The 23,840-nt window shown below is 39.1% G+C and overlaps 1 protein-coding gene across 3 annotated transcripts in view; it reads left to right on the plus strand.

Moving 5' to 3' along the window:
• RASGRF2 (Ras protein specific guanine nucleotide releasing factor 2) overlaps window positions 1-23,840 on the plus strand; it is a 214,533-nt gene that overhangs the window by 124,524 nt on the left and 66,169 nt on the right. The window contains exons 13-17 of one of the 3 annotated variants that reach the window (XR_008549249.1): window positions 397-479; window positions 5,033-5,281; window positions 5,902-6,164; window positions 15,091-15,219; window positions 20,334-20,423. Coding sequence is in view for 1 of the 3 variants with exons in the window: in XM_037529979.2 (XP_037385876.1) it covers window positions 397-479; window positions 5,033-5,281; window positions 5,902-6,290; window positions 15,091-15,219; window positions 20,334-20,423 (940 nt within the window). In the remaining 2 variants the exon portion in view is untranslated. Of the gene's footprint in view, window positions 1-396; window positions 480-5,032; window positions 5,282-5,901; window positions 6,291-15,090; window positions 15,220-20,333; window positions 20,424-23,840 lie in introns of all 3 variants that reach the window. The other 2 variants (XR_008549250.1, XM_037529979.2) reach the window with 2 other exon arrangements.

The following is a 23,840-nucleotide window of genomic DNA, read 5'->3' on the forward strand; positions in this document are numbered from 1 at the left end:
AATATTCCATCCAAGGAAATTACCATTTCTACTCTGACTGCCCCTACTACCCTTTACTGACTGGTAATAAATATAGGTGATCAATCACCTAATCCTCTATAGTGTTAGGACTGCCAGAGAATTAATACAGTGTGATACTGTAGTCAGAAATCTTGGGAAACACATTCCAGAAGAAAAAAAAAATCTATATGTATCCTCAGGTATTTGGTTGATAGACAGTTTTGGTATTTGAATATTAAATCTGTTGATCAATGTGTAATATTTACACATTGCTTCTGCTACTGTGTGTGTGTGTGTGTGTGTGAAAGTAAAATTGTTTGCATTAACAATTTTGGAAATATGTGATATTTTTAGGTTTTCACATGGGTTGTAATTGCCTATTTTTTAATTTCACAGTGTGTGGACAATATACGGTGTAATGGTTTAATGACTATAGTGTTTGAAGAGAATTCCAAAGTTTCTGTGCCACATATGATTAAGTAAGTGCAATAATCCTTTCCCTTACAATTTAATGAAGATCACATTGGTAGAGAATGTAAAATCTTGAATAAAAGATTGCTTCAGTAGGATTCTGTTTCATATTGACAATGTTTCTTGACAGTAATGCAGTAACTCATGCTGTGTTATTATAAATAACAAGACTATCAAAATGGTCTTAGTTTCATTTTATTTTATTGACTCACAGCATAGAAAAACTGTTTTTCATGATGTTACATATGTTTCCACTCAGAACATAAACCTATCTAATTTTCAGGTTAAGTATAAAAAGTCACAGCCACATTTGTCCAAAGTCAGATTGGCCAAAGAGTCAGATTGGCCAAAGAGCTGGCCAAAGAGCAGATTCATGTAGGGTCGTCCCAGTGATTGTGAATAATATAACTCAGACTTGGTTATGGAGATACATTTAAATTTTGAAGACATTCAACATGAATTAACTGACTTTTCATGATACCATCTATTCACTAAGTACATTTGTTTCAGAGTCTATTGCCCAGAACTGCCATTCTGCTTTCTCTGTTTTGATAACAAAGCAAATTAGATAAGTGATTACTAATGAAATAGTAGTATAAAATGAGAAGTTATGTTAGTACAGAGTAGTGAAAAAAGTTTAATGCTAAGATTAAAACCAAATACCTATGGGAATTAAGTCAAAATATCCATATTACTATTTTTTAAATTCACGTCATTTGGTTAGAGTTTTCTTATTAATTTCTTCCTTAGGATTCTTATTCTAACATTTCACAAAATAATAATCTATTACTTTTACTCATTTTTAAATGTACTTTCTTGAAGGTTAGATAGCTATGAAAATCCAAATTGCTTTAAAATAAAAATGTATAAGTCAGACATTACCACCCAGTTATAAGATACTGAACCCTAGGGCAACTACACACATTCTGTGGACTTTAAAACCTAATATGGATAAAATCTTTAGTTTTGTGGCTGACCGGTTATGGCCAACACCAGATTTTGTCCCTTCCCTGGTAGTTTATCCAGTATCCATGCCAATTATCTACATAACTAACTCAGGCACAGACCTGTGCTCTCTGCTATTTTGCATAAACACTTAAATGAGCAGGACCCTCTCCCCTGCTACAACAGAAACCAGTATCTTAGGCTCTAAGGACTTTCTGTAAGAGTCACACATGTTTTGGTGCCCATCTATACTACATTAAATGTATTCCCAAATCAGAGTAAAGTTTCATATAATTCTTCCCTGTTTTCCCAAGTATCATCAATAAAAGGAAAGATTTTGCAATCACTGTTCCTTCTGATAGTCCCCTCCATGACCCTTTTCTACCTTAAATTCTGGGTTTTATTTTTGTCTCCTACACATCTCCTTGGCTATCAGTAAAAAAAAAAAAAAAAAAATCCAGATATTTTAAAGTGTTAAAAAAAATTATTCTGTCTTAACTGTGTCTTGTTACTAACATGGCATCACTTTGTAGGCACTGTCTTCCTTTTAAAAATTACTAATTATGATAGGTGGATCTGTGTTAATAACTCAAGATGGCTTAAGTGTTTACTGAAAAGGAGTTGTTATTATTACAGGAGACTGAGGGACTTTCTTGTGGGTCCCTTAGGAAATATAGTTCCTGTTCAATGTAATAAAAGAAAATTAAATAATTTCATAAGTTTAATTTTTTCTTAAATGCAGATGCAAATCACAATTTGAAGGACAGTGGTATAATTAGTTTTATTTTAATTTCATATTGGCTACAACATATTTTTTTCCTGTTAGAGTTTTGATTAAGATAATTACAGTAAAAATATACAAAACTCAAACTGTGGTAAGTATGCCAAATCATGACATTTATTAGGTGGAAATATGTCCTTATGTGTCATTTTACATTTTATATATATAGATTAAGGTTTGCTTTCTTTTGTTGATCTTTGACTTGAACTTCCTTAAAAAAAAGTATAGATTTTTGGTGGGAAAATGGTGTGAGAAATAGTGATTACCTCTTGTTTAGTTATCTTCTACATAGAATGACAGATGCATAAAAATTTCTAAGGTCTTTTGACAAATGAGAAAATAAAAAATCAGAAAAGTAAATTGGTTTTGTGAATAAAAGAGTGAGTGGGATGTTATTTTCAAGAATCTCAGAAGACACATTTGTGTATTTTTGAGACCAGTAATATGACTAAAACTAACAGGTCCCCCTTAGCTAGTTTCCAGGCATGGATAAGCTGCTCATTTAAAATGCCCTTTCAGATCTACACATGAATTCCTTCCACCCACACTAAGCAAACTTTGGGGTGGGAGGTATCCAAGAACAAGCTAAGACAGCTATTGATTCTTTTTTTTTTTTTTTTAAACATTTTCTTTTTTTTTTTTTATAGAGGCATGTTTTATTTATTTATTTATTTGTTTGTTTGTTTTGTTTATACATGCACTGGGTACAGTCAGAAGCGTGGGAGGGTGAGAGAATTCACCAGAGCCAGAGCGGGGAGCAGAGCAGGCAGAAGGACCGAAGTACACTGCTAAGGGGAGCAGTGGGCGGCAGGAGAGGTCTGCGCGCCATGTGGGACCCTTCTCTGGTGGGACCCTTCTCTGGCGCCACCAGGGAGGCCCAGCTATTGATTCTTTTATATCCAGAAGAAAATAAATATATAATTTAAAATCTCTCAAAGCATGAAAGGGCTAATTAAGGGCACTTACAATAGCACAACTTATTCCTAGCAAGCAATTGCCTGACTGAGCATCATTGGTCCTATAGTATGTCCTTTAATCACCTGGTGAAATCCAGAACTTCATGGATTGCCTGTTATGAGATGCTGCCATGAATTGGGGCAAGAACTCTCAGAAGGGAATATAAAACCTTTTGAAGTCTGTGCTTTTCTTTGAGCCCCACTGGATTCAGTCTCTGCCTCTAAGCTTTTCCTCTTACTCCACTGGCCTCTTTTGCCCTTTTTAACAAATGTGCTCCAGGGGCTGAGGGTTCTGAGTTCAGCCAAGGATTGTGAGGGCTGCGAGGTGAAATTTATCCCCAGTTTCCTCTCCAGCTGAAGAAGCTGTCTCCATCTTCCAGTGCAAGGATGTGTGTCTGATTGTGTTTGTTGGGGATTTGGGGTGAGGAGTCACCAAATGGGTTTTACAGATTGGGAAAAGCAGAGAACGAGCTGCAGGGGGCAGTAGTGGGTACTATTCAAAGGGAGCTTCTGGAAGGGTCCACTGCTTGTTTTTCATGCATCATTTTTTATTTTTATGAAGACATTTTTAATACTGAAGAATATTGGAAACAACATTTTACTCAACTTACGGATTCAACTGCAATTAGAAATGGATTGCCTTAAATGCACTAATAAGCCAGGAAGAATGAAATGAACCAAACATTCATTTCGAGAAGTTAAAAAATAATGACCAAATAAACTATAGGGTGTTATAAGAAGGAGATTATTAAGTGAAGAAATAAGAACAGATATTAGTAAATTAAAATATAGAAAAACAGTAGAATCGACTAATCCAAGAGCTGGTTTTAGAGGGGAAAATACCTAATAATGTAATTTATTAGTCTGTGTAATCTTGAAAAAAGAGGGGAAGCACAAATGTACAAAATTAGAAATGAGGACAAAGAAATAACCCCAGATATGGTCATGAAAATCCATGTATCTCTCTACTTTCCACCCTTCTGAGGCGAGAATGTCACCATTAATTTTTAATGCATATTTCTGATATTCTCATTTAAGAGCATAAGCAATGCCTCTCTTAAATAGGACTTTTCATTTCATTTCCCTAGTAAAACATGACTGAACTAGGGAGTGCAGTGAAGGGTAGCAGAATTAAGTAACCCCAAATTATGCCACTGGGCTTATTGATTATTTTGAGTAGTAGGTACTTGAAAAATAAGAAGTATATGGTGAGACTACCTCTGAATTTCCTGCCTAAAGACAAATCTTGCAAAAGGAACTCAGTTGTCACACATCTCCTCCCTGAGAGTTTCATCAACCGTGGAAGACTGACACTGATCCCAGAAGAGGAGACGAGAAATTGGCACCACATCCAGACAAACGTCACGAATTATCACAGCTCCATTCTATGCTTCCAAAGGCACATTCATCTTTCCTAAAAATCCGTCTCCCTTTTCCTATTAAGGTGGTATTTAAACCTGAATTCTAAGTCATCTTGGGGAGTTACTTATTTTCCGCTGGGTATCTCCCGTGTATACAAAAGATATATATGTTAATTAACTTCTGTTTGTCTTTCTCTTGCTAATATCTTTTATTAGAGGGATTTCAGTCATGAACTGAGAAGGGTAGAGGCAAAATTATTTTTCCTCCCTACAGAAGGAATACATAGGGTAAAATGAATTAATATTGTCCTCTCTACATTAATTCAAATTTTCCTAAATTATAATGGCGTATTTGATGCTCTTGCAGCCTTACCTTGTTGGATATAATATGTCATAAAACATCTTTTATCAAATGCAATAGGAAGCTCACACGTGTGTTTGTTTGCAAACTGAAATACTCAGTGGCTGAGAGGAAATCTCTCCCTGGTTTTGTCCTCATGCTCCTGTTTTATGTGTAGGTCTGATGCTCGTCTTCATAAAGATGACACCGACATTTGCTTTAGTAAAACGCTGAACTCTTGCAAAGTGCCCCAAATCCGTTATGCCACTGTGGAGCGTCTCTTGGAACGATTGACAGACTTGCGGTTTCTTAGTATCGATTTCCTCAACACCTTTCTGCACACCTACCGTATTTTCACTACAGCAGCTGTGGTGCTGGCGAAGCTTTCCGACATATACAAGAGGCCTTTCACCTCCATCCCGGTCAGGTAGGCCGGGATTTGCCTGTCAGGAAAGTGCGGCCCTCCTGGTCCCTAGGTCTCCATGCAGGTGAGCAGCCCCACGCTGGGGCTTTTGACTAGGCTGTGGCTTGCCTTTGAACCTACATGCCCCACCAGTAGAAGGGAGGCAATAATATAGAGGGAGGGAAGAAGTTGAGGACCCTGAAGTCTCCACGTGGGCTTTGCTTGCTCTGTGGTTATTTGGGAGCTAATTCCATTATTTTAGACTTTCTATTTTATTATTGTTTTTGTAATTGGGTTTTTCAAACTTTACTAGGCATAAGAATCACTTGGGGCCTTGGTTAAATTGCAGCCTCTGATTCAGTAGATCTGGAGTGGAGCCCAAGATCTACATTTCTAACAAGCACTCCAGAGGCACCAATGCTTCTAGTCTTTCGGTCACAGTTTGTAGCAAGGTATTAGACAAGGCCTACAAAGTGTCTGTGTTCCTTTGTGTGGGATACATGTAGCGTTTAAGGGAAGAAGGTTTGAGCAACAGACATGCAATGATATAATGGCCTTTAAATGTAAAAGAGCATGTTCTCGATGACACGGGGAGATCATTTTTATTGGCTGCAGCCATTAATAGTTTTTGCTTTTATTTTTAGGTCATTGGAATTGTTTTTTGCTACCAGCCAGAACAACAGGGGTGAACATTTGGTGGATGGCAAATCCCCACGTTTGTGTCGCAAATTCTCTTCCCCACCACCGCTGGCCGTATCCAGAACATCCTCCCCGGTGAGGGCCAGAAAGCTGTCCTTGACTTCACCCTTGAACTCAAGGATAGGCGTGTTGGACCTGAGCACTTCCTCAGCATCTAGCAGTCCTACAACCACCCACAGCCCTGCTGCATCCCCACCACCGCACACGGGTAAAGTACCGTTGGATCTTAGCAGAGGCCTTTCTTCTCCAGAACAAAGCCCAGGATCAATAGAAGAGCATGTAGATAACCCCCGCGTGGATCTGTGTAACAAGCTAAAACGAAGTATTCAAAGAGGTATTCAGCTGCCACACCCACATTTATTGGTGGTCTGTTTCCCACCTTCTGGGACTCTAGTTCCCTTTCTTTACAAATTTCTTACTTTTGTATAGGAAGCAGAATGAACATAATGGTAAGTTAGAAGAAGAAATTTCTGTGGTTCCTTCTAGGCTTTGTGGAATGGAGAGCAAGGTTAGTTGTCCTTAGGTTTTCTATAGCAAAAGTTTAATTTCAGTCAGTTGTTTATGGAAGAATAGCTTTATCTGAATGGTATTATTGGAAGGTTCTTTATAGAAATTGATTAAGGGTGGTTGACTAAAGAACCTAGCACAATACTTTTCATAGAAGCAGATTGTGGGCACCTTTATCCATGAGCTTGGCCTCAGAACCTTCTCCAGTGTCTGCCTTAAGCACTGTATTGCTTCCAGCCTTCCCTGCTGAGGATGACCGAGCCTGGAAGCATTTAGATGACTTTTCAGTTTATTACCAAGGCAATGCTCAATCTTTCAAAAAGGGGAGAAAAATAAAAATTTATAGGGAGAAAAATAAAATTTAAGAACTGATTTTAAGGTGTGTTTGTTGTCCATGATATAGCCAAAGTGGTTTCTCCCTTTGTAACCTCTGCTCTGCCATGCTCCCTCCTCTCCTAGACTATAGTCAATTTGATTTCCTTCCTATATCTTTAAAAAACCTCGGTCATTTCTTCCTCAAGTCCTTTGCACTTGTTCTTCTCTCTGCCTGGACAGTCTTTCCCCATGTAGGCACTACAAGATCAGCCACCTTGTCTGTCTTGTTCACCTCTACCCTCAATGCCTTGGTCATTTGCCTTACAGGTAGTAAATTTTTGTTGAATGAATGAACAAAACTCCCAGTGAACTAATTGATAGTTCTATGGCATGTCACCTTACTTTCCTCAGCATGGAACAAAATAGGGGTTGGAGGAGGTGAACCTTCTTGCTTTTATAATCCAGGGTTTCTTTGATAACTATAACTAAAGTTTTCATAGCCAAACTAGCAATCAGCCTTTTCTTGGGTGGAGGAAGGGATTTTAGTAACTGATTTATTTAGTGATTACCTAATAAAATTGGGCAATAAATCAAAGTGTCCAAATTTCAAAGAGGATCACCCCAGTGGAAGAATAAACCCCTGCTTTTCTACCTACTCAAATCTTCTTTGTACTTTCTATCTTAGATCATTTAAATAAGCTTCCTGAGTGAAGTAATTAATGGAATTTTAACTGGAGTGGTTGTCATTATCAAAAGTAGCACCCTTTTAAACAAGAAATTCTATAAATTGACAAGTTAGCAACTAAGGGGGAGGAAAGAAAGAAGATAATTAAAAAGTCATTAGAACAACAAGCTGCAGCAGAATATTGATGGATTCTTGGGAATAATGAGGCAGTGCACAAGCTGACAAGTGCATCTGGGTTCAATCCAGTGCTGGTGCTTGGGAACACCTCAGAGGGAATGACTTAGACTTGTCTCAGACCTCCCCTCTGGGACAGGGTGCCTTGGGATGTACAGGAGTTTCCAAAAAAAAAAAAATATGGGAAGTTCTTTCCCCTCCTTTACTGGATTGCAGTAAACAGGAGAGGAGAAATTTGGGGATACGTCTGGATTCTTGTGTTATTTTGAGTTAGGTTAGCTTGAGGAATAATATTTTATTTTTTTAAAGATTTATTTATTTAGGCATACAAAAACTGGGGTACAGGTCAGAGGTGCGGGGGCTAAGGATGATTCACCAGAGACAGTGTGGGGAGCAGAACAGGTAGACTGACTGAAATACACTGCTGAGGGAAGCAGTGGGCTAGTCAGGAGAGGTCTGCTGCACCATGTAGGTTGCTCCCTGGCCAGCCGGGGATCAAATTTGTGCTGCAGGGGCTTCGGACAGCTTCATAGGTTGCATCTTAGTCCCTTGCCCCCCCCAGGGAGGCCCTAGGAATAATATTTTAATACAGACATTTGTGGCTCCCAGGCTTTGGTTTGCTTGCCCTTGCCTGAAGCTGGAATGAGAACACAAGAAGGTCTGCTTCGGAGTCATTGTAGCACCTTCTCTGTGCAGGTTGCTGTACTATAGGGTTCATAATGATAAATAAGACAGTGCCCCGGGCCCTTGTACTATAGCTATGTGGAGAAGGTAGAAACAACATAACTATAAGAGGAGGTGGCACAAGAGGTACAGACAGTGTGCCCTGGAGGGTGAAAAGCAAGAGATATCATTCCTGCTTGGGCAGAGTCAGAGTGTTGTTGACATGAGCCAAGAGGAATGGAGAGGTTCGAAGGAAGAGACAGGTAAATTTTTGGGTAAAGAGAACATATGAGCAAAGAGCTCGTGTTAATTCCCAGCGGTGAAAGCCATTTCTGAGAGCAAGACACATAATTGCTTCTGAAGGGACACCTTCCAGTTCTGATGCCACCAGCAGCCCTATAGACTATACCTGTTCCTAGTCATCCTAAACCTTTCTAGTATCAAGTGAACGCTTTTTCACAAAGCTCTCCTAAAGAGTCTTTTTTCTTTTCTTCCTCTGCCTCTTTGCCTGTGTTCTCCTCCCTCCTCCCCCCACCACTCCGTCTTAACCATTTTTAAATGTGCAATTTAATAGTATTAAAATATATTTACCTTGTTGTTCAGCTTGTCTCGAAATTTTTTTTGTGTTGCAAAACTGAAACCTGTACCTGTTAAACAAATCCCCATTTCTCCTCCCCACCCCCAACCTCTTGAAACAACCATTATTCTATTCTCTACTTTTTTTTTTTTTAAGATTTATTTATTTATTCAAGCACTGGGTACAGTTAGAAGTGTGGGAGGGTGAGAGAATTCACCAGAGCCAGAGCGGGGAACAGAACAGGCAGACTGATGAAGTACACTGCTGAGGGGAGCAGCGGGTGGCAGGAGAGGTCTGCGCGCCTTGTGGGACCCTCACAGGTGGCCAGGGATCGAACCGGCACTGCAGAGGCTTCAGGCAGCCTCACAACCCAGTGCTCAACCACTGCATCTCCAGGGGAGACCCTCTATTCTCTATTTCTATAAATTTGACAACTCTAGATGCTTCATCTAAGTAGAATGATACATTATTTGTTTTCTTATTACTGTCTTACTTCACTTAGCAGGTTTCAAATTTCATCAATGTTGTAGCATGTGCCAGGATTTCCTTCTCTGAAAAGACTGAAATACGTTTCATTATAGATGCAAGCATGCATGTATACATGTATGTATGTATGTATGTATGTTTGCATGTACGTATTCTTTAGCCATTCATCCACAGATAGACATTTAAGTTTCTTCTTTTTCTTAGCTATTGTGAATAATGCTTCAGTGAATAAGGAAGTATAAATATCTCTTTGAGATCCTGCTTTCAATCCTTTTGGATATGTACTCAGAAGGAAAATTCCTTGCTCATCTGGTAATTGTATTTTGAATTTTGTGAGGAACTCCCATGCATTTTTTTTTAGTGGATATACCATTTTACATTTGCACTGTGTTTTAATTCTCTTCATCCTTTTGATAGTGGTCATCCTAATGAATGTGAGGTGAGACTCTTTCTTCCTTTTTGCATTTTCCCGGAGATTGCATTTTAACTTGACTCAGGCCTAGTGGTATGGATATTAATTTTTTCTTCAACAAAGAACCATAAGAAAAATCTGTTTCTCTCTGCATTATTGTCTAAATATGTGGCATAGTTCTAAAGGTCCTCAATCAAGCTGCCCATTCCTACCATAATTAATTCTCCCACTTCCTCTTCTTACACATTGCTTTACAAAAGTTTTCTAGTGCTAGCCTTCAAAGCCCAAGCCCAGTGTATATACTGATGGTCCAGTGCAATCTCATACAATCTGCTTGGCCTGCTATCCAGGATGCCAGTGTGGTCACTGGGAGGAATCAGTAGTTTTGTCTCCTGAAGCAAACTTATAGTTGAGGAGACCAAGATGTATGAGAAAGAACTTGATCAAGCTCCCAGGGAAGGACAGTTACAAAGATTGCAAAGACCTGTCAGTGCAGAAGTTGGATAGAGATGGGATCTTTGTGGTCATACCTAGGGGAGTCTGGAAAGCAGCATTATTAATTGACCAGGGGCCAACAGAAGGCGAGGGCCCATGAGTAGTGGTATGGCAGAAACATTAATTTCTCCTTCTCTGAAGAGGAAATGCAAATGGCCAACAGGCATATGAAAAAATGTTCAACATCACTTGTAATCAGGGAAATGCAAATCAAAACTACCATGAGATACCATCTTACACCAGTGAGAATGGCACTTATTAAAAAAACTAGCAACAACAAATGTTGGCGAGGGTGTGGAGAAAAAGGAACTCTTCTGCACTGTTGGTGGGAGTGCAAACTGGTCCAACCACTATGGAGAGCTGTGTGGAGATTTCTGGACCTACTAAACATAGAGCTTCCATATGATCCAGCAATTCCACTCCTAGGTATTTACCCAAAGGACACAGAAACATCAATTCCAAAGAGCACCTGCACCCCTATGTTTATAGCAGCACTATTTACAATAGCTAAGCTTTGGAAACAACCCAAATGCCCAAAACTAGATGACTGGATCAAGAAGATGTGGTACATATACACCATGGACTATTACTCAGCATTCAAAAAAGATAAACACATGCAATTTGCAGCAACATGGATGGCGCTGGAAGGGATCAAATAAGCCAGAAAGAAAAAGAAAAATACCGGATGGTCTCTCTCATAGCAGTTATCTAGAAAACTTAAATAAGGGACCAGGAAAATGAATAACTATAAGAAAGTGAAAATCAAAATCAACAAAAAACTATGAACCAGCAACACTCTATGGGGGGTGGGGGGCGGGGAGGGGAGGGCTTGGGGTCAAAATAAGGGGGTTGCAATTGTATGGGGAATATAAAAATAAAAATTATTAATAAAAAAAGAGAAAGAAACATTAGTTTCTCTCTCAGTGAGAGACATAGCTAAGTATGAGGGCCTAATGCCTTTGTTTCTCAGTGGGTTTCCCCAAATTAAATAATATGCAGTTAGATTCTCAATGGTTATTTTATCCACATATTCATGGGTTAGAAATATCACTTTGTGATTCTGGATCGTGGTTAAATACAGAATTTCTCTCATTTTTGGTGATGGGAAGTCCAGGTGGACTTCATGGTATTTGGTGAAGCCCATTAAAGCCAACCTCTCCACCAGATACAGCTCCTCTACCATCTGTGTTTCTCAGTCACATCCACCCACTGATGTGCCCCTCTCATCTCTCATTTTTGTAAATGCCCCTCTTAATCCTTCCATTAAACACTTTTTTCCAGGCCATTATTCCTGGCCACTTTGTCGCACCTTTCTTTCCCCTGTCTGTAGCTATCTTCTGATTACTTTGAATGTATTTACTTCCCAATTTGTTCCTAAAAATGTTTAATGTGATAGCTCAAGGGGACATGTGGTACAACTGGATTAAAAATAAAATCGATGAGGAGGCCAAGCAATGAAGACAAATTCTGTGAGGCTGAGGGAATGGCTAGTGAATGCTGTGTGGTCCTCTTCAGTTTGGAGTCACTCTGATTTGGGTGATTTCATGATTCATATAGAAAACTAAGAATAATTGATGTGGAGGCACATCTTTCCCTGTTACTGAGACCTGAGAACAAGTTATCCTGTGGATCCTCATTAAGAAAACCGTGTATAGAAATCTTAGAATCAATAGTGGAATCTAAAAAGTTCTTTTGTGTTTTTCTGAGTAGATGAAGCATATGGGCCACAGAATTAGTTTCTTTTATTTTTCATTGGTATATGGGGAATATTGGTCATATGTACTCTTAGGAAAGTCAGGCATGAAACTTCAACATCTGCTGACAAGTGCAGTGTGTATGCATGTACACGTGTGTGCACGTGTCTATAGAAGCCAAGAGTACTGCTGTGTTAACTCTGCTGTCTAGTCTTGAAAATTCCAATTGGCAAAGAAAAGGGAGACACTGATCTGTCTTTAATTTGAAAGATGTTTTCCTGCGCTTTGCATAATGTTAACACTTAAAACAGTTGGCGAACTTGAATAAGATTCTTGTGCCAAGAGTTGATACATTTTCTGCTTTTTCACTTTAAGATACAACTGCATACAACCTCATGGCATAATACTAGCTTCAGTCAGTAGTTCCATTCTGAGACTAGAGGTCTCTCTCATTGCTGTCCTGCTAGACAGTTTCAGGGTATATTCTGAAAAATATCAGCGACCTATGTCCAGTTGTGTTGTTATTGCATTTATATCGCCAACCTGTAATATTTCCTGGCAAGGGAACTTCAAATGACATGAGGGGAAAGAAGGAAAATAGGACATGTCCTTCGAAATGAACAAGACCATGAATTTCTTAGGGAAAAAATAATGCAGTTTTCCCCCCAGATCTGTTCCATGCTTATCTAACATTAATTAGTACCCTTCTTTCTTCCTGCCACGTAGTACCATCTTTTTCTTCCCAGAATTCTCTAAAAAACACGAATATTAGCCCAACTCACATCCAGATTCTACCCAATAGTGTGTTCTCAACAAAAATCAAACCTATGGCAAGCCAGAAAGGAGAGTCGCAGGGTGCTCACTGTATTTGGGGTCCTGACCCAATCAGGGTTCACCAGGACCACGACTATGCAATCCAGCCTAAGCACTGTTGCACAGCCCAAATCACTAGTATCTGTTTCTGTGTTCTTAGTTTGAAAATTGCCTGCCTGTGGGCTGAAAGTGCTCCCAATTTTAGCATTTGTTTTGAGCCCACATCTGCCCACTCGTCCTGCAGGCAAAGCTGTTTGCATGGAACTTGATTGAAACTGAACATGCCAGAAGGAAGTGCTTCTTTCCCCACCACGTTGCTGACATGGCTTCTTCTCTCTGTGCCTATTTGATTACAGTGTTAATACTTTGTTTTCCAGTTCTTTCAGTGGACATTTGGGGCCTGTCCAGCTTTCTCACTGGGAAGTTTATTGGGTTCAGTGTAATTGCTGACTAAATGATTTTTTCATTTGCCTCAGAGGGATGAATGGTTGAATCAGCCCCTAGGATATGTATTTGATATTCTGCTTGCTCTTACAGAACAGATGCCTCCCATTACTGAATTTTGAGGGAGTTATTTAGAAAATAATAAAACTAACAGCTAAGCACTGATTTTTTTGTCTGCCTCTTGCATCATTGCCAGCTTTGCTGTAATTATGTCATTCAAGGAAAGATTCCAACCATTTCCTCTCCCTGGCCTTCTTGTGCTTCAAAAAGGCAGAATTGTGGCCATATTTCTAAGGGAGAACTTATATGCAAGTGTAAAAATGTATTTATATGAAATTATTAGGGATTTTGTAAAGTTTGAGTGATCTTCAATGGAATGCAAAAGGAATTAAGTTGGGAGTAGTTCTGTTGAGAGTGGTAGTACAAAATTTGTGGAGGTAACCCAGTTTTGATAAGTTAATGAAAAACCCAAGGAAAGGGAAATGCATAAGTTATTGGAAATTTATGAAACTTTTGTAGTGTTTTTCCTTGAAAGAATACTCAGGATGTTGTAGTTTTACCTAGTCAACAATCCAGTCAGAGAAATATCGGAAACATCATCAGTAAAAACCTAAATGTGATCCCAAAATAATGTGTCTTTTATTCATGGGATCTTAAAGGCTCTCGGGTGTTCATGGTGAAAATAAATACTTGCCTCTTGCTGATCTGTAGTTCATGATCAGAGCTATCCTATAGAACTTTCCAGGAGGATGGAGATGTACTATATCAGTGCTGTCCTCTACATACGTGTGACTCCTGAGCACTTGCAATTGGCAAGTGCAGGTGTGGAATTGACATGTTAGTTTGACTTCGATTTTAATTTAAATTGACATAACCACATTTAGTTTATGCTACCATTTGGGGCAATATAACTCTAGATCCTTAGAAGTCTCAGAGCTTCTTGGGGTGCCACATTGGTAGAGACTCAAACTTTAGATAACTTACAGGGACAACCCAAGTAAAGAAATAGTGAAGTACCAATTTTGATCCCAGTCTGATTTACAGTCTGGAAATGTCCCATTCAACTAACTCCAAATTCTAGAAAGTGGGGAGTCTATTGCATGCCTCTTAACCCTTTTTCACATTTGTTGTTGTGTTGGACAGAAGGTACTTGGTAGGGCAGCCAGGCTCTGCAAGATCTTGGAGACAAAACTAGAAAAGAGCAATATTTAGATTTTGTGTCATGAGCATTCTGCTTCCCAGGAATGACTTGATCCCATATTAAACCCCTTTAAAAATATACACTACTGGTTTATATCTTTGTTAGTTTTTTGGAAGTATAGGATTTCCCCCCTCAGGTGTAGTCACCATAGCACACCAATCATTGGTGCACCCATAGTCCTTTGCCATAGTCCATTTCATTCTCAATACAACCCTTGAAAGCTGACCAGAGAACTGAGATATTGAGGAAGGGCTGGAAGGAGAGGGGAGAGAACACAGTGGACTATGGTGGAGGATGATGGGTCCATCGGTGGTGGATTCTCTAAGGTGACTACACCTGAAGGATGAAATCCTATACTTCCAAAACACCAACAAAGATATAAATCAGCTGCACTTAAATAATAATTAAAAAGAATATATATGATTAAATGGTCACAATATAATCTAAAATAATTGAAAGTGTCCCTGTGCAAGAGTGAGACGTTAGGTTTTATTTGAACCTTTGAAGTATTATTTCACATTTTTAAACTAATATGTATATAAATAGATATCTATATATAAACTGATATGAAATGCTTATTATCCATAGTGAACATTTTTGTTTCCATGTATAATACTGCAAGAAGCTCCTGAATTCATGCTCTGGGTGTTAAAATTCATATTTTCAAGCAGCCATCGTAGAATCTGCACCAGTGGACCGAGCAGTAGCTGAGAGCTCATCGGCAGCAGACACCACAGAACTGTCACCTTGCAGATCTCCCTCAACTCCACGGCACCTCCGCTATCGCCAGCCTGGAGGTGAGGGCTCAGGAATGGAGTCAGAAAAGTGGAAGATGATTTCTAGTTTCTGAATCTTGCTTTCATACCTTTTCATTTCTTTTTTTTTATTGACTTTATATTTTTAATTTTTTTTTAAATAATAAATTTTATTTTTATATTCCCCATACAATTGCAACCCCCCATTCTGATCCCAATCCCTCCCCTCCCGCCCCCCCCCTAAAATGTCTCTGTTTCATAGTTTTTTGTTGATTCTGATTTTTACTTTCTTGTAGTTATTCATTTTCCTGGTCCCTTATTTAAGTTTTCTAGATTCCTGCTATGAGTGAGACCATCCGGTATTTTTCTTTTTCTTTTTGGCTTATTTCGCTGAGCATGATCCCTTCCAGCACCATCCATGTTGCTGCAAATTACATGTGTTTATCTTTTTTGAATGCTGAGTAATATTCCATGGTGTATATGCACCACATCTTCTTGATCCAGTCATCTATTTTTGGGCATTTGGGTTGTTTCCAAAGCTTAGCTATTGTAAACAGTGCTGCTATAAACATAGGGGTGCAGGTGTTCTTTGGAATTGATGTTTCTGTGTCCTTTGGGTAAATATGTAGGAGTGGAATTGCTGGATCATATGGAAGCTCTATGTTTAGTAGGTCCAGAAATCTCCACACAGCTCTCCATAGTGGTTGGACTAGTTTGCACTCCCACCAACAGTGCAGGAGAGTTCCTTTTTCTCCACACCCTCGCCAACATTTGTTGTTAGTTTTTTTAATAAGTGCCATTCTCACTGGTGTAAGATGGTATCTCATGGTAGTTTTGATTTGCATTTCCCTGATGACAAGTGATGTTGAACATTTTTTCATATGCCTGTTGGCCATTTGCATTTCCTCTTCAGAGAAGTTTCTTTTTAGCCAAAGCTCTACTGAAAAAAAATGAAGGAAATGGAGGCATCACACTCCCAGACTTCAAACTATACTACAAAGCCATAATCATCAAAACTGCATGGTATTGGAACAAGAACAGACATACAGACCAATGGAATCGAATAGAAAATCCAGAAATAAACCCACAGATTTATGGTCAACTAATCTTTGACAAAGGAGCAAAGACTATGCATTGGAGCAAAGAAAGTTTGTTCAATAAATGGTGCTGGGAAAACTGGGTCACTACATACCTTTTCATTTCTAAATATTTTCTAGACTCAGTTACAAAAATTAGTTGTAAGCAAATAGTGTTATTTTATGGCTAAGTAGTGGAAAAATAAATGATTAGAGAACATACCATTTGTATCACCAATATATATTTTTTTAAAATTTTTAGAGAGTTTTTTACTTTTTTAAAAAAATTCATTAATTAATTAATTTATTTATACAAGCACTGGGTACAGTCAGAAGTGCAGGAGGGTGAGAGAATTCACCAGAGCCAGAGCGGGGAGCAGAGCAGGCAGATTGAGTGACATACACTACTAAGGGAAGCAGCGGGCGAGACAGGAGAGGTCTGCTGCACGATGTGGGTCACCTTCCTGGTCAGGGATCGAACTCGTGCTGCAGTGACTTCGAATAGCTTCATAGTGCTATGCTTAACCCCTTGCGCCACAACAGAGGCCCTGTATCACCACTATTTATTGATTACATCACTGCACTGCACTTTGTGTGGAGTAATGTGAATCAAAGGGCCTGTTTGTAGATGATAGCTAATTGAAGAGTCTCAGAGCTGGTTTTTCCAGAATGTCCCCTTACGCTAATACCTTATGAATCCCAGTGTTGTCTATAATAAGTAAGCTTATTTGGGCGGCCACAATTTTTGTGGAGGACTTTATTAAGAACATAATTTCATCTAAAATAAATTCTGGTTGCATGGGACCCCCATTATCATCATAGCTAATGCTAAAAACTGGTGTATTTCCTACAGTTATGAAAATTATAAGGTATTACATCATAATTTGCTTTAGAATATATCAAATTCCCTCTAATTGGAGGAAAAAACATCAATGCAAAAGGTAGAAATCCTTGATCTCCCATTTTTCTCTCTGTGCAAAGAAATATTTCCAAATAGCAGTTGGTTTTTATTTTTTCTTTTTCTTGTGAGGCCAATTATTTTAAGTCAGAAGGGAAAATTATACAGTTATAAAACCAGATTCTTCCCAAGTCATCCAACTAAAATGTGAAGACATTTCTTGACTCTTATACTGGTGCTTCAAATAGAACAATTCAGCAAAAGCTAGAAATGGTCATTTTATTTGTAGCTTTTGCTACATGGTACACACTGTTGTCATTGCCATCAGCCCCAGGCACAGTAAGCCTGGATCAGGATGTTGTCTGAAGATTTGCCTTTGGGGATATTAACCCTTGGGGAATGGACTGACCTCAGGTTTCAGGTCACCCAGGTGTTTGGGTGATTCTGATAAAGATGACAAGCTAGCCTTTGCTGGCTTGTCATAGAACTATTATAGAATAAGCCAAATATCTTTACTATTTTTAGAGCCTTGGTCAGTCCAGGCCTTGGCAACTTGCTTGACCATTACCACATAGGACAAATTCTCTAGAGTCCTCTGTGACCTGGGAGAATTTGAGCCACAACCTGTGGAAGCAAGAGTTAAGTGCTGCTCACTTGTTACTATTATTATGATTGTCTTGTAGTGTCTTTTCATATATTTATCTTCATATGTAAATTTTTAAATTTATATAAGCATTATTTAGAGATTCTTTTCCTGTTTAAGGATTAAGAAAGTTTTTTTTCTTCCCTAATATAACTAAACCACGTTCTTTGTAGGAACGTAGGAAGAAGCTGAAATCTATGATAATAGGATCCAAATAGGGATAGAATCACACATATTTCACTGTTTAGCTGAAATTTTGCCTGTTCATCTGTCTCCTTGCCACCTAGTTCCACTCATGTTTTGAGGCTACTGCTCTGTACTTTTGTACTTGGCCATGTTAACCAGCTCTTTGCTTCCTCTCTATTTTAAACCTGTCTATGTAATTTCAGGGGCAAACTGATAAGAACCCTTTGGGTCAGAATCACAGCAAACTATTTTCACCAAAAAACTTATGTGAGAAAAAATAGTGAGGTTGGCATGAATACTGTCAACTGCTGTGCATAAAATATATGGGGAGTAAAGGGACTTCCAAAAGGTCCCCAGTGCTTCCTTTCACTTTTAGAACCCTGTTCCACCTTCAAATGTATCTAAAAAAGAAAATGGGTAACATGATGTAGAATATTTTTAAAAAATATTTTTGTATTGTGATATAATTCAAATACCATTGAATATACCATTTAGAAGTTTATAGTTCAGGGGTTTTTATATTTTAATAGGAATGGGCAGCCATAACTACTATCTAATTCCAGAACATTTCATCACTTCAGAAAGAAACCCTGTATCCATTAGCAACTCCCTCTCCCCTCAAACCCTGGCAATCTTAAATTTTTTCTTGCCTCTGAGTTTGTCTATTCTGAATTTTCATATAAATGGAATCACACAATATATGTCCTTTTGTACTGATTTCTTTCACTCAGCATAATATTTTCTTTTTTGTGAAATTTCGTATTTATTTATTTATTTTTAATTGAGGTAACATTTGGATCCCCCCATCAGGTATTACCATGGTAGTGTACCCACCACCCAATCACCCACAGTCCATGACCATGTCCGTTGTGCTTCCTTCCCTCTTTGTTTTTACCCCTCACCCACCCTCTTGATGCTTCATTTCTGAAGTCAGCTATCAAGGATTAGTTTTTAAGCTTGTCTTTACCTGACTCTTAATTTAGTTATGTTATATTCTACATATTAATAATACTGTCTGGTATTTGTCTTTCTCCTTATAACTTATTTCATTTAACATTAACCTTCCAGCTCTATCCAAGTTGCCACAAATGACATGAGTTTATCTTTTTTGACCACTGAGTAGTATTCCTTTGTGTTTATTTACCGTATACCATATGCGGTATATATCACACACTTATATATCACACACACACATATATATTATGTGTGTGTGATATATATATAATATATATATAAACCATATATATCGTGTCTTCTTGATCCATTTATCTGTTCTGGGGCACTTAGGTTCTTTCCATAATTTAGCTATAGAAAATAGCTAAAAGTTTCCTTTTGAATTAATGTTTTTGAATTTGGGGGTAGATGCTTAGGAGTGGAATTACTGGGTTGAATGCCAGATCCATTTTAATGTTTTGAGACACTTCTATACCACTTTCCATCAAGGTTACCCAAATTCTCATATCCACCAGCAGTGTAGGAGGGTTCACTTTTTCCTCCTCATCCTCCCCAGCATTTGTTGTTTCTGGTCTTTTCAATATGGGTCATTCTCACAGGTATGAGATGGTGTCTCATTGTGCTCTTGGTTGCATTTCCTTAATGATAAATGATGATGAACATTTTTTCATGTGCCTATTTGCAGCCTGTATAGCATAATTTTTTCTGAATTCCCACCACCAAGTCACCCATGAACCATCACCATAGTCTCTTGTGCTCTTCCCTCCCTTGTTCTGATCCCTCTCCCTCCCCGTCCCCTGCTAAATACCTCCAATTTATCTTTTGCCTGCTAGTTTTGTTTTTTCCTGATCCTTTGTTTGGTTTCCCTATATTCCTCCTATAGGTGAAACCATTCAATGTTTTTCTTTTTCCTTCTGACTTATTTCACTGAGCACGATTCCTTCCAGCTCCATTCATGTTGCTGCAAATGGCATCAGTTTATCATTTTTGACTGCTGAATAGTATTGCATTTTGTATGTTGTATAGCATAATATTTTCAAGGTTCATTCATGATGTAATATGTATCAGTACTTCATTCTTTTTTGTGGCTTTTTTGTGGCTGTACGGATATGCCACTTTTGATATATCCATTAATCATTTGAAGTGTATCTGGTTGTTTTTACTCATTGGTTATTATAAATAACACTGTTGCAGATATTCATGCATAAATTTTTATGTGGATGTATGTATTCATTTCTCTTGTGTGTATACCTAGAGTGGAATTGCTGATGTAGAATGCAAGGCATATAGGGCATTTAGCCCAACCCTTCATCCAGTGCAAGAATGAAAATGAGAATTTTTATTACAAATACTATCCATCTGCCTCACCCTGCCATTTCCATTCTTTTCAAATAACCAGGACAGACGGCTGACAACTCCCACTGCTCCGTTTCACCTGCTTCTGCTTTTGCTATTGCCACAGCTGCAGCAGGACATGGCAGTCCACCTGGTGAGTAGGGGCAAGCAGTTAAGTGTGGACCATAGACATTTATATTGAATAAGTGGGCCTTGCCTGCCAGTGTCTTGATGATAAGGTGGGCAGCTTATTAAGAATGCAGGTTTCCAGTTTTCCTTTCTAAGCCAGCGGTTTTTAGCATGAAAGTGTCTTTTAAATAAGCACCTTCAGGTGAGTCTACCATAAGTGCTTTGTGGGTTCTTTTAAGATCTTCTGTATCAGAGAAAGTTGTATCCTTTCTCCCATGTTACTTTATGGAGTTTTAGAAACATTTTTAATCAAATTACTCAGCACATGTGTTTCCCTTTTAATTGAGTGCAATGCTAAAAGCATATGAAAGGTGGGAGGGAAGGCTTGTGGAGTGGGGAGGAAGGAGGGAACTATTGCTTTAGCTGACTCACAATTCATTTCCAGTAGCTCCACGATGCTTTCTGAGTTACTGTCATTTAATTTTCAGGGTAAAGAAGTAGTACTTAGAATAAAAGCACAGTATTTTAATAGATGAAAATTGTATTCATTATCTCTGTCCCCTTCTTTCACATCAAGAAGGACATAGTGTTAAAATAAATCTATATGTGGTTTAAACAGCCTTGTTGCTGTGAGTCTTCACCTAAACTAATCCTATGGCTTCTGATCATCTGCTTTGTTGAACTGTGCGTGGTGATGTATTTTGTTGAATAGCTATTGTTCACTCACCACAAAGGTGCCCATTGCCAAAGCCTATGAACTGATATTCAACAATGGTAACTCATAGAACTATGTGAGTGCTTTCTAAATTGAAACAAGAACAAATAGAGATGTTCTATAATAAGCATGGACCACCATGGTCATTATGGACATCCCGTCTGAATGGAAATTTTTGCAGAATGATTACATTCACCTTCTTCAATATTGTGCATATTAGCTGTATTGGATGTTGTCGGGCAAATCTGAGTGTTTTTTGCCCCAAATATTTCCCAAACTGCCAACATCACAACACAAAACAGCCTGTAATGGTATAGTATTGGTGTTCTGTCAATCCTGTTGACTGCTATCATTAATTGCATTCTATAATAATGAACATTTCTTTGGTGAAATAATAAAGGAATCTTTATTATGTTCCTAGCAGTTAGTTATCAGCTGTGATTTGCTAAGGCTTTCTGTTTTTCGTTTTCACAAATTAGTCTGTGGAAAATTGAAATATAGAACTTCCTCACAGGTTTCATAATTTAAATGTAGTTTGTGAAAGAAAATCATTTTAAGGTTAATTTGGGTTTAGTTGAGTCTATTGCCACAAGTGCTGGAGGCTAGGTTGGGCAAGGCCCTTTATTTCACCCGAGTTTCCAGCAAAGCTCCAGTGAGCTTTAGAGAATAGCTTTCTGACTTTGACTTGTTTATGAATAATGTGCCAGAAGGATAAAGTAACCAAACAGCCATATCTTCCCACATCTAAACACTGCTGCTCTGGCTGCCCTTCTTCCTAATTCTCCCCTGTAACTGAAATAGCCTTGGGAAGAAAGCCCTCTTTAATGAATCAACTGAGGGGAGCTAACATGCCGACTGACCACAGCCTGTGTTTCAAGGCGCAGTGCGGCCTGATCCCAGGAGAGCAGACTGCTTTTTTATTACAGTGCTTTATTTATGCAGTCAGGAGTCACCTTATTCAATTTTAGAAATAAAGAAAATAAAGGATTGAATTTGGCAGTGTCGGGGGTCCAAAAGGATTGAATAAAGGCAGCAAGTTGCACATGGGTCAGTTTCATTAACTAGTGGAAGCAAGAAAAGGGGTCTCTTTTGGAGTGGAGACCAGTGCATTCCTGAAGTTCAGCCACTCAGCAGAGCTAGCCCTGCCTGGGAGAACTTGGCAGAAGAATTCAGGTTCAAAAGTCACCGAGGGAGGTGAGCTTGGAGCAGAACCAGGGAGTTGTTCAGAAGATTGTTGTGGGAAAATTGGGGTGTTTTCCAGAGGCACAGGGGTGAAAAAATTCACCAGAGACAGAATGAGGGACAGAAAGGACAGATTTATTGAATAGCTTGCAATGGAGCAGGGGGTGAGATGGGAGAGTTAGTCTTTGTGGAAAGAAGGGCTTGGGGTGCTCCTTTATAACCTGTTTTGTGGGCTCATTAGTAACTTGGGGGTTGAGTCTTTGTGGTTTAGTTGCTGTTTGCTGGGACGTCAGCTTTTGATGCTTCGGCACAAGAGGGTCTGACCTGATTCTGTTTGCCATTTCCACATTCCTTGAAGTTCTCTATAGCCCCTTACTGGTCTTGTGGACCTACGGCCAGGTTCCCATGGCAACTCCGTTGATTACCCTTTCTTATCTATTTTATGTCGCCCAGCATTATTCAGCTGAGCAAAGTGCAGAGACTAAATTTTATCTCTATTAAATGATACACTGACAAAGATGATCTGGATTTTTTGGCTAACCAGTTGCTGAAAGGGAGGGAGTGCTAGATCAAACGGTTAACTCCCACACTGGATTTTGTTTCTGTTCGGAATCAGGAGTAACTGACTAACTGCACCCATAACCTGGAAAGTTGCAAAGTGAGCAGAAGGGAAGCTGGTGTGAGTGAGCACCTTATTCTTGCTTCAGTTTGCGTGCTTGTGCTGGTGCAATATGGGCTCACCTGGTGGTGCTGCTTCCCTGTTTCCTTGCCCATTGCAGGAAATGAGGAACCGGTCAGGCTATGAGGTCTGCAGAATGTGTTTCCATGTTTCAGGCTCCTCTTCAGCTTCCCTTCTGCCTTAATACCCTCTCACCTTCCTATCCCCACCAAAATACACAGGAATCTGACAACTTTGGGTTATAACTTTTTTTTTTAAAGAGGCATGTATTATTTATTTTATTTATTTGTTTGTTTGTTTGTTTGTTTGTTTGTTTATACATGCACTGGGTACAGTCAGAAGCGCGGCGGGAGGGTGAGAGAATTCACCAGAGCCAGAGCGGGGAGCAGAGCAGGCAGAAGGACCGAAGTACACTGCTGAGGGGAGCAGCGGGCGGCAGGAGAGGTCTGCGCGCCATGTGGGACCCTCCTCCGGTGGGCGGGAAGCAGCCGGGGATCGAACTTTTCTTTGCAAAGAGACCTGCCAAGATATTCATATTTGTCCCTAAAGGCAGAGAAAACAGGTTTTATTTGTAGAAGGTTGTCTAGGATCTGCTAAAGAGTCAAAGCTTGCCTCACCCCCCCTACCCTCTCCGTTTCCTTGAGGGCTTAAAGCCTGCCTTTGTCAAAGATAATTAAGTCTCTTCCTTCCATACCATGCCTTTGTTGCTTGTAGATCAACAATAATACCTGTTGGAGAGGAAAGAAAGCTAGGTTCTATGGGTATGATGAAAGCACTAAACCAGTTCTTGTTAATTTTGCATTAATGCAGATTTGCAGTTTATTCAGTACTTACCTTCTGAACAGCAACCAAGTTACATTAGCCCC

This window comes from Talpa occidentalis, unplaced genomic scaffold (assembly GCF_014898055.3).
Source record: "Talpa occidentalis isolate TD23 unplaced genomic scaffold, MPIMG_talOcc4v2.1 talOcc4.6, whole genome shotgun sequence".
In the NCBI taxonomy this organism is placed as follows: domain Eukaryota; kingdom Metazoa; phylum Chordata; class Mammalia; order Eulipotyphla; family Talpidae; genus Talpa; species Talpa occidentalis.